This window comes from Apostichopus japonicus, chromosome 3 (genome assembly GCF_037975245.1).
Source record: "Apostichopus japonicus isolate 1M-3 chromosome 3, ASM3797524v1, whole genome shotgun sequence".
Taxonomy (NCBI): Eukaryota; Metazoa; Echinodermata; class Holothuroidea; order Aspidochirotida; family Stichopodidae; genus Apostichopus; species Apostichopus japonicus.
Genome location: NC_092563.1, coordinates 15242188 through 15254555, shown reverse-complemented (window position 1 = coordinate 15254555; position 12368 = coordinate 15242188). Strand labels below are relative to the sequence as shown.

Genomic DNA, 12368 nt, shown 5'->3' with positions numbered 1-12368 from the left:
TGCAAATAATTTCACAAAAAACTATGAACCAGACTTTCAAAGTTCGGCCAAGATATAAACACATTGTAAGCAAAAGCCGCTTTGCTCTAACGTGCCATTGTTTAGGAATTCCAAGGTTTAATTTTTGCATCAAAGGATCGCCTTCCTATTTAGAGTACGACAGAAATACACTCCTATGATATAGTAACACTAAATACATTTTCTTGCATAAGTGTGCTTAAGTTTTTCTTTAAACAGAAGTCACTTAATTTTGCACAGACAAAAAGGTCTCTCTTTTTTTTAAATAAACTTACTGAGGGAAAATAATGACTTGCAATCAACTATGAATTAGACGTCACAGCAAGTTATACCTTGCAGCATACTATCAATAACAGACATGTCATATACACGGTAAAAGCAAAAAGACACAAATGTTTCCAATTTTAATCATATTAAAGAACAGTCAAAGAAATTCATCCCTGCCAGTCACTGCAATGAATCATAAATAGAAAGGATGACAAGCCATTCAAAACTTAAACGTGTAGAAAAATCGGTCCCTCGTTATCATAATCACGTCCGTTAAATTTAAGACATGGTGAAAGGGATCCCAACATTAATATCCCTTTGTTTAATGTGTACATGATACATCTGTAATGAGTTATTTATAATTCAACACAATATTCACAAACCCATAAACCAAAACAAAAACAAATTCTTTGCAGTCTTTTTTCTCCACCTTTTCCAAGAATTATTAAAATTGTATGACAAAGTCTCATTCGAATATAATTATAAAAAAAAATACGTTGCTGTAAATGTCAAATCTGTCATAACATTTTTTCACATCTAGAAATGGTTCTGGTTGTTAAGAAAATGAGCTTGTTTCAATTTTCCTCACTTCGTCACTACTGACCAGCATATTAAAATAACTTTGAGGGAGAAAATTTCACCAGAAAAAAGTGTAATTACTTACCACCGTCAGCGTATGTTTCAACTCCGTAGCCATCCTGGAGTCCACTGCTCCACATACCTTCATAGCGAGCTCCACTGGACTGACTCTGAATGACTCCGTACTTCCCCTTAAAACCCGATGCCCACTCTCCTCGATAGATCCACCTGCCTTTTGACTCCACCCCTAAGCCATGCCTCATCCCGTTCTTCCACATTCCCTCGTAGGTACTCCCATTAGGCCACATGTAAACCCCTAAGAGCTCAAATCCAAAGTGCCATGCCCCACTGTATTCACCCTTCCCGTTGGGTCCGGTGCAGACGCCGTACCCGTGGGCCTTACCCTCCTCCCAACCCCCACAATAAGACCCTCCATCTGAGAAATCAAAACGTCCTCCATTCATGGAGGATGGATTAGCTCGGATCATTCAGCCGACAATGCACACCAGTCTGTGAGAAGTCAGAGGGTGCCATATGGGTGTGCCATATGGCGGGTGCCAGGTGGCGTTGTCACGGCAGGTAGTCCAAGGCTCAGATGGAGCTAAGACTGCAGATGAAAAGGAAGAGACAGTAGGATATTAATTATCAAGTATGTTAAGATCATTTTGTCCTGTAACAGCGTCAATGTGATACCGCGAGAACGTACAGTAATTCTATCCAGCATCACAGCATAAAATGCTATGCTATGCAAAATGGTCAAATTGCTCTAAAAGTCCCAAGATGTTGTAAAGCAGTTTCGTACTTGTATATCGTCATCATAGTATTTCATTAAAAGGCAAACTTCAGAACTGCCGAAACTACTGCACAAATTTTGAACACTAAATTATTGCCTGGATGCCATCAGATTGTGACACAAGAACAACAGATTCTAAAGTGCAGCTTTCTTAGTAACTATTGAACCGTTTGCGAGTTTGGCCTTCGGGCTTTCCAGCCGGCCATGGGGCTCTCCAGCCGGCCCTGGGTCTCTCCAGAAGGCCATGGGGCTCCCCAGCAGGCAGCGGCGGAGCTAGAGGTATTGGTCAGGGGGGGGCTAGAATGGTCTGTAGGGGCTCTTTTCCGACACTATCAGAGCTGTATCTACGGCTCTGGACACTATCTAAGCGGAGCGCCTCCACAGGTTGGCTCAGAGCGTACAGAATTTTTTTGAGTAAAGATACTCCCTAGATCGCCAGAAATGACCCTTTCCGGGCCTTGTTAATTTGCAGACAATGTGGCAAATGTCAATAGGTAGATGAGATCCCAATAAAGTGGTAAAAAGCTAAAAAGGGCGCCAGCAGTCCGTTTGAGTCAGTCGGGGGGGGGGGCGTCTGCCCCCTGACTGTATAGACGCTCCGCCACTGCCAGCAGGCCATGGGGCTCTCAAGCCAGCCATGGGGCTCTCAAGCCAGACATGCTCAAATATTAGCAGAAACCCTTGTATCGTTCCTGTCTGGTTCTGCAAACCTTGACAACCTGACTTGACCTCAAGTAGATTACTATTTAGTTCATAATTATAGAAGATTCAGAGATAAAGCAGTACAGAAGAAGTACATTAAGACTGACATGGCAGCGCCCTCTGCTAAAAAAAAAAGCCGCTGCAGAGCCCAATGGTGCACAACATACAGTATGCTATTTCTGAAGTGTACTGCAATAGACTGTTAATGAAAGACACCAGACCCATAAACTGTACGATTTCTGATGTCATCTCCTTTCCATTAAAGGCTGTTTTAATATGACTACATATCGTGGTCGTGCTAATACAGTTAAATCCTTGGGCAGAAGCCTACTGTACAGAACTGTATAAACATATATATGCACACAACTGAGCTAACTTAAAAGGCCAACTTCTCCATAAATAATTGAACTTTTATCCCCAAAATTGTTACATACAATTGTGGCTTTATATTGTAACTATATACAGAGTCTCTCCTTTGTATAAAAAACAAAACATATTTACATTTTACATGTTTTTTTTTTCCCCTTCTTGTAAGCAATGTACTTAGACTTTCGTTTCTGTTCACAATTTTCAAGGATATCCTGTTATACAGTTTGTTGATACAATCATGAATAGAGCTTGATACGCAGTACTTTCCGTGTCACGCAATCATTAAAACTCTCTCGAATCTCGGAAACCCAAAGAGGATTGGAATAAACGCATTGCTGCTACTGTATACTAAATCGCATCAAGGTTTATTCCTTTAATTTTAAATTCTCACAATTTTTTTTTTATTTTGGATTTTTTTTTGTAAGAATGGAGATTTATATGGTGACTGAACAATGGATACAGTAGGACTTTAAAGTCCTGTGGTTTTTACTGAACAAAATAACATACTCTGTCATGTTGCATTTCTACGTGTATGCCGAAGCAATGAGCACGAGGAAGGGTTCAAACATTAATGTTTCGTCATCTGAGGCCAAATATGGCTTGAGTGGAACTGAAATTTTGAGCTTCTCTGGAGCTATTTCAAACTGATCTGGAGCTACTAAAGGAGGTTTTAAATAAGTTTTCATTCCGTTGATTTTTGAAAAAGTCTTTTCCAGCTTTCCACAATTTTACTGTAAAATTTTGTTACATCTTATCATCCTTCATGATCTAACATTTTCCATGACTTTATTTACTACCGGTCTTTTTAATGTATCGGAAACACACATGTAAGACTAAATTAAGCATGAGGTGATTTGAATAACAGAACTACAGTATTTATTTATTTCTGTTTTCTTTTTTTCCTTTTTTTACAGTCATTTTTTTTTCTCTTTTGAAAAATTGCACTTGTTTCAGTCATTTTTATATAGGGGAGCCTCAACAGACTTGGCATGATTTTACTTTACCGTCATATCCAATATTAATCAAGTCGCTACATGTCAGGGTAGCTGGCCTCTTCTTCTGATACATACAGAACTGAAAATTCACATTTTTCCCTAAAAACATTGACGAAACCATCTGGAATTATTAAACACTCAACCCAATATCGGAAATTATGTAATTTACAAGATCAAATTCCCTTCCAAATTTTGCAAATGTATAATGTGTCATATATTATCCTGTACCTGTCATTAGAGTTCCATTACCATGCCAGAGAAAATTGATACAGTGTAAAAAATAAAGTATCAGTGATAAAAATCAGAGAGTAGCCTCCACTTAGGATGGAGGTGAGAGGAATGGCTGCAATATGAGATAATAAAAATAAATTATTCCATTAAGAGATCACAAAAATAAATAATTCCATCGTATAGTAAATTCCAGCAATGTGATTTTTTTCCCCCGTGAATTTAAGAAATATTATGGGACACTAATTACATCCTATGTATTAGAATTGAATTGCTTTGCATTTTTTAAATGTAAAGCAATTTATGTTATTTATTTATTTTGATTTTTTTTTCAACCCCGTGAAGGAAAGGCTACTTTTAATGTTCATGGAACATTATGCTACAATACTATACCTATTACTGGGTACATATCACTGTGAAACCATCACTGATTCTTCACAATAGTTACAAGTTCGTTTCAAGAAACAGGGATACTACTTAGCCCTGTATTGCTTTATACAGCAATCTATTTCAAAAAGGTTAATAAATGTCAAGAATTATAAGAGCTATACTAAATCAATGAAGTTCCCCCCCCCCCCCCCCAAAAAAAAAGTGCAGAATGGCTCCATTAAGAAATTTGGAAATTGCCATATCAAAACTTTATAAAAAATTCATATATTTTTAATCCATGAAAAGTTGATTTGGATATCATGGAAAGAGAATTAAAGAGGGGGTGTGGGCAATCTTTGATCTGTCTTAGACTCCTGACTGTATCTAATTATGCAGCAGCTGTCATTAAACGAACAATGTGATACCGTACTTGGTACTTGTACAGATGTACGGTACCAACCTCCATGCTCTGAAATGCTCTTCTATCGAGAAAGACACTCAGAAATGAGAGCGTTATCATACAGAAATGAAGGATTTTCTTTAAAAAAGCATGAAAAAATAAAGCAAACATCTCATATTAACACACAAATGTGTGGAACTGAAGGTGAGAGGAAAGGCAAAAGAAATAATTTGAATATATCCAGGGGTCTTTCTGTGACCATCTTTTAATAAAACGAAAACCTATCTATAAGGAAGATGATGATATTACCATAACAAGTCGTTTCCAAGGAAACTGTACAAAAACGAGGTACAGAAGAAAAACCTTCCGAAAAATTGGAGCCGCAGGAAGTCTCTCTTTTTTTGCGCTTCGGATAGAAAAACATCGCAGAGAACAGCAGTCTTAGTTAGCCATGAGCCAGAGCATATTTCTAATATAGTGAGAACCAGACACAACATTGGCCATCACAGCTGGTGCTACTCGTGTTGACTAGCTCGACAACCTTCATCTCGCACCGCCTTCCTGATTTCGCTTTCCTCTTTTTATAACTTCAACACGGTTTTATCGCGGCAAATGACATTACATGCGACAACTGTCGAGGTTGTACAGACATCCATTCATCAGCTAGAATCAGATGTGCAATTTGTGAAAAAGGAAAAAAATACGACTACAAAAGTTTAATTGCAGTATCGTAAAGAGAGTTGTCAATTCGTTCGCCGACCAGAGTTTTTCGCACCGAGCCATATGGTCAACACATGTTGATATGTTTAATAAACGAATGCAACATTTTTCAAATGATGCAAACACGAGGAGGCTTCTCTTTACTTTCAACTTTTCAATCATTTTTTTACTGTCGGACGTTTCTTTGGTTTCACTGGCTTAAAACCTTAACTAAATAACTTACAGCGAGTTGAAAACCTTTAATTCCCCTCCCCCTTCCCTCTCCACCTTCCCCCTCCACCCTCCCCCTCATGAATGCACTGCTGATGCTTTTTTATTTTATTATCTCATGTTTTTTTTAACATATATTGTTGATCCGTCTACTTGCAGTAAGTCAAACAGCACTGTTTATATGCTCATAGACTTCAGGTATTTTCTCTCTGACCAAAAACTTAAAAGTTTGGATGCATAACAGCCTTATAAATAATGGTTATTTTTTTTGGTATGTTAACTTTATTCAATAGCCTGGGTCAAAATAAGCCTTCTAACAGATAAGATACTATCACCTAGTGCCAAGCATTTGAGAATTACAGGCCAAGATGAAGCCAAAAATTACCCCAAAATATGCTACGATGCATAAAACATTGTGCCGATAAAGTTCTTATTTTCAAGATCTCATTCAATCAGGTTAAATAAAACACAAAAACAGTAGAAGACATGGTAAAATTAATAGAGTTAAAATACTGTGCTGCGATTGCCAATGCATAAAGACGGACATTTTGCATAAATTATTTAAATTGCAAGGCTTTGTGTAGTCTTACTGCACAATATTTTATCGCATACCAGAAGTGTTAAAAACCACACAGACACATTTTCATACAGACAAGATTGATTTGACAAAAGCTTGCCAGTAAGAATATTTATTGTAAATGGAATATATACATATTCAAAGTCGTCCTATTTATCTCAAGAAGGAATATTTCCATGCTAACTACAAAATTACCTTTTTGTATCAAAGAAAAAACACAAAATAATTAATACACCGAGAGGGATTTTCCCTATTTTGACATTTCATTAAATTCTGCAAAATGACTTTCCTACGATCCTACTCATCGTCAACAATGTTAACCGCCTAAATTTGTCCTGATATAACGCTGTAACTTGGCTGGGTGGGGGAGCTCAAATATCACAAACTGCAGACTCTTGTTTTGCATAATAAATCTTGACACCGATTCTAGAGCTTGTTATAAAAATGGCTTTTTTTTTAATGTTAATTCAGTAAAAATAATGATCTGAAATTTCTGCCATCTAAAGGACACTTAAAAGCCAAGGTAAAAGTCTTTCCTCTCTATATGTTAACTTCCAACATAATTAGTTTGTTAATAACTTTAGCTGTGTGAATGCCACAGTAAAAAGCATCATAACTTCACAGTACACTAATACAGTATGTGAGATGTATTTTCAAATCAGCAGGTATATGCTCTTTGCATTTGGTTGTCAATTTCCTGACAATTTTAATTTGAATCTACCAAATATTAATGTTTTTAAAATAGGGCTGCAATTTACTGATCATAGCATAAAGACAGTTGCCCTTGTTTAGATGGTTTTCACTATGTTGCACATATGTTGTCACATAGATATTTTATTATTATTTTATATCTTGTTTTTTGCATTTTACATTAATTACATTATTATAGAAAAATCGGAATTGAGACTGAAAAAAATGTGTATTCTTTGCTGTTATTTGAAACCTTATTTTTTCAAATTGACAACCGCACATTACAACCATTAAATGTAGTTTTCATATATCAAATTCTGCAGAAAATTTTACCAAATTGCTGTCCAAAAAAAGGTTTGATCTGAAAACAACTCAATGATCATCATCATCACCATCTTTACCACATATTCGATACTTTCTATAAAATCAAATAGTCACCCAAGATGGTGCCTGGACATGAGAACCAATAAAACTTATAACTTTACTGATCTGGCCAATTCTCCTTACTGTACGTACACATTACATGGGGACTGCTACCATGTGATCAGGACGGCGATATACGGTCTAGAATATATATGTCACAATTTCCTTTGAAAATGGAATAGATTTACTACACTGGATCTTAGCTACTGTATACGGCAGAGCTATGCAGTACATACAAATATTGATGCTCATGCTATACTTACAGTGTACTTTAGTACTACATACAACCATTGCTCTGCAAAGAGAAAACTAAGATCTCTTAGGGAGATACCACTTGTCTTAAATGTCATGGGCTATGACATTTTAATCACTGTGTGATGTCTTTATGCTATTAAAAGCTGAAACCCTTTGTGGTTGCCCCCCAGTACACTTCTTCTCCTCGTATGTTTTCACGGCAAAAAGTAAACAGAACTCTGGTATGAAAATCTTGGCATGGAAGACAATGCTAGTCTAAAATTAAAAGCAATAGAGTAGTGGCAAACAGACAAAGGGTTGCAATGCAAGAGTTGGGGCTTATATCAGTGTCATTTCTTTTTTAGATTTGCTCTGGTTTTTCTTTCAACTTACTGTAAAGGGATATAGTCCTATATACAGGGATGAGCCTGGGGTTAAACAAAATCATGGAACTTTGCAAAAATTGCGATATAGGCTCCAGTTTGTGTATGCTACAGTGTGTTAGGATAATAGTTTTTGTCCCCGAGGTCGAAAAGAAATCACAGATATTCCGCGAATTCCTGGAAAAAGCTCGTGCCTGTACATAGCAGATAAATGTGAGACTTGCACTTAATAATATGACAAAGAAAAATATTAGTTACTTTTAGTTGCAAACCCCATCTGGAGAGCTTATCCCTAACTAAAGATATAGTAGATTGAATTTGAAAATAATGTTTTGTTAGACTAAACCCTTCCAATTTGTCCCTGGAATGGATCATTGAAAGGTCTGTAATGTCATAATGGTAAACTATTTTATTCTATGATATACTCTTTTTTATTGATTTATCTTTGAAACATTATACACCTGGAAATGTTTGCTGAAGCTGTCAAGGTTCTCTGTATTTATAAGTTTTGTATCGTTGTTATTATTATTATTTTCCCAAGTAAAGTAGTGCGTTAAATCTAATAACAAAATAATAAAAAAAACATTTTCCGCTGAATTTCAGTGCCCTGGTGACATCACTCTGGTTTTTTGTTTTTCCCAGATAGTCTGGAGGCACCACCAAATTTGAAATTTATTATTGTCTATTATTTTTCTGTCTTGGGGAAGTCCCTCATTACAGGCATACATGTATCACAAATGTTAATAATGAATAGCCATGCTATGTTTGTTTTCCCCTAAATTTGATAATTTTATTTCATTGCTTGTAATTTATATGTTGTATGACGCATTGAGATGTTTTTACATGTAATGCGCCTTTTAAGAATATATTTACATTACATAAATTTACTCTTTTTTTTTAGCTGAGAGGTAGACAGATACTTTGTCACTCCTTTGGTTATTTAAAAAGTGCACTAAAATGCTATGTATATATAATACTATCTACAAATTCCAGTTCAACGATGTTGCAACGTATGTATAATAAAATCCACAGGATTTTGCTTGGCAGATATACCGATTCTAAAGGAAAATCATTTTCTCTAAAGTCTGTCTGAGTAAAAGTTTGTCCGAACTGAGTTGTCCCAAAAAATAAATATAATGGAAAGTATCGACACAAACTTCTTACCAAAGAAAGAAAGGAAGAAATAAAACTGGATGTCTGTCGAAAATCAACACAGCATACAATTAAAGGTAGTCAGTATAGGCCCCAAATTGTAGCCCGCTATAATTGCTAGAAGTTTTCAAAGAATACTTTCCTGGAGGTCTTTACTCTCCACATTGATCTCAGATATTTTTAAGGAACACACAAGAACACTGAATGTCCCAGTGAGGAAAATTTCCTCGGAGGTTGTACTGAAAACAGTTTAAGAATTTTGACCAAATGTGACCATATTTGAATATCTAGCATATTTGGAGCCAATACAGCATACCTTTAAATCTTGATCATCTCACAAGAGTTGCAAATCATCAGACGACCCTTAACAAATAAATTCACTATTGTAGATCTATACTCCTGTTAACACAACATTTTTATCCCTGCCACATGTGTATATTATTGGCCAGAGCTATATAATCATACATTCATTCCATACCTTACACATATATATTGTCTTACACAGTTCAGGGAATAATTCAATATTCAAATTTTGTGTTACAGTTTTGACAGCTCCAAATTTCCTCTCAGAATTATAAATACTATGGACAAAAAGCGATTTACATGATCAGCTTTCCACTCGCATAGCAATTTGCTCATTTGACATTTTGCTATGGGTTACTATTATATACTAACAGATAGCTAATACTGCTTTGACTAACATAGGCTATATATTTCACAGGGGAAAAAAAACAACAAAACTGCAGAGCTAATAAATCATGATTCTTTGCTGGAAACGTCATCTGATGATTAGGGGTGCAACCAAGTATAATTCTAGGGTGGGAGTGGGAGGGATGGTGGGGTTCAGCCCCAAACCCACACCTCTCTGGCAGACCGAATATTACAAAAATTATTAGTGTGCAGTAAATAAACATATCTTACATTGTTGTACAAACTATACAGTCGAAATTTCTTCAACATCGTTTCTAAAGATGCAAAATATAGCTAACCATTTTGTATCTCAGCAACCTCCATTTTACAAAACTTTCTCAAAGCGGAAGGGACGCACCTCCACAACTTAACACCTTAGCCCCCTCCCGGTACTAAACAGGGTTGGTTGCACCCCCTGTTTATAATGGTCCCCTTGTTACATCTACCTAATCATACACATACACCACATAAATTATGCAAACTGTATTTAATATAGATAATTCTTGATACAACTTCTGCTACTGTATGCACACATTTGTTTAATTTATCTCTATTTCCCATCCTAGTTAATGTTATTTTTCCTTGTTTTGTGTTTTGTTTGTTTGTTTCTTCAATGCAGCTGTCGTTGTATATTCACGGCATTAATCCGAGGATCAATTTCTACGGCTTCCCACCTATGTGCTGTGGTTAATTGTCAACAGTGAATCGTTTCCGAGACAGGTACCGCCAGCAATTTTACTTTTACTGATGCAATTAGTGATTCAGAAAACTCAACACAAGAAACAGCATGATTGAGTTGATACTCAACAATGTAAACTTAATCGACCATGCATATTAAAGTGTGTGCACAAAAAAAAAAACAATTCCTTCTCTTCTTTTGGTTGTATTACTTAGCGCAGTAATAATATTATTCCAAGAGCGATAAACATTAATTGCACAAGATATATTTACAGTTTAAGGTTACATATAATAATAAGTTCCACTGAAATTTAGCGGTATATCCCACAGTGTGTGTATATTTATGTACGTAAGTACTGTAATTTCAATAATTATACAGTAAAAAGATTACAAACACAAAGCACATCAAGTTATACACCAAGTAAGGGTTGCCTCAGGAGAGTAAATAAGCATTTAGTGTGTTAAATAAAGTGAGAGCAGGAAGGTTAGATTCAGGGCATTACTTTGTTACTGCATTAGATACTATAGAAGTATTATTGCTATTAGGTATGTGACTGCAGGGGTTTGTAAACTGCAATGCAGTCTTGTATATAGTCAAGGCCTTCTCACACAGTTTGTAACTTTTAAAACTGTAGGCTGTCACTACCCAGGATCTGAACCATGAGAACTGAACCACGACCCACAAGACAACTCCCTCCCCCAGCCCCTGCCCCCTACCCACACTCTCTGAATCAATGCACTCAGTGAATGAAATCTAGCTTGTAATATGGACTTAATGCTAAAACACAATTAGTTGATCATTCTCTGTAGACAAGCTCTAAAATCTGCAGATAAAATTTTAAACTTCCTAAGACCCATCAGACACACTTTTTGATCACTGCCCCCCCCCCCCCCCCAAAAGTTTGCAGATTGTCGTATGAGTGTGTTTAATATCAGTTTATGCTACGTATTTTTTATGCAACACTACACAGTTCATGTAATACTATTATTAATAACTGAGAAGCATTAAATTTGGACACATAATTACATTATTAGGTAATAATGTCTAGATGCAATTTGTGTGTTTCATAACTTAAAGCAACATATGTTGCATTTGTTGTGTACATAATTTCTCCCAGCCATCAAATGACACTAGAAAAAAGAATACAGGGTTATTTCACTAATACGTTGCAAATACGACAACATATGCTATAAACCCTGGAAAGGTATTTCTATGTGCAGAACAAACATTTAGTTAAATTAGCCTTCAACCGGCTGACATACATGTGTACCTAGCTTTGTACAGTAGCCTACTTTGCATATGAATTTTGCATATGAAAAAGCTTTATTCTTGTCATGAAATAATGAGTATGGTAACCAACTCATTTCACCTTTTACAGTGTGAAAATTGTTTTAAAGTGTTTGTAAGACCATTGGATTAAAATTCCAGGTTAATTTTTTTTTTTTACAACTTAATTTTTATTTCCAATTTATACAAGTGGGCAAATGTACAGTATGTGACACTTGTCTGAAAAAAAGTCGTCAAGCCTGTTGAAAATAATTCCCAGTAATACAGAATCCAATATCAAGTTGGATACTTAAACTTATTGTGAAGAACATGTAGCCATATAAAACTGAGACTAATTTTGATTTTGCATTTTTTCCACCATCTAGAAATTTGGTAAATTATCAAGGTTACTGTGTTTAAAAAAGCAGAATATACATATATTTTAAAAGCATTTGTAATTGGTAAAAAGCAGCTATTTTTGGGCTATGAGATTACCAAATACATTTAATTTCTTGTATAAATATTAATAAGGCATTATATATCTGTGTACGTTCTACATGTCATGTGTGGTTATAAGGTCACTTTGAGCGGTTAATACCCTTCCTTGCGTATATACTCATACCC

General features: G+C 35.8%; 1 protein-coding gene across 5 annotated transcripts in view; it reads right to left on the bottom strand.

Moving 5' to 3' along the window:
• The window catches only part of LOC139964560 (junctophilin-2-like), a 73736-nt gene that overhangs the window by 52002 nt on the left and 9366 nt on the right, over window positions 1-12368 (bottom strand). For all 5 annotated transcript variants that reach the window (XM_071966241.1, XM_071966276.1, XM_071966249.1 and 2 more), the window contains exon 2: window positions 950-1471. In XM_071966241.1, coding sequence (XP_071822342.1) covers window positions 950-1352 — 403 coding nt within the window. In that variant the 5' untranslated portion in view covers window positions 1353-1471. The remainder of the gene's footprint in view (window positions 1-949; window positions 1472-12368) is intronic.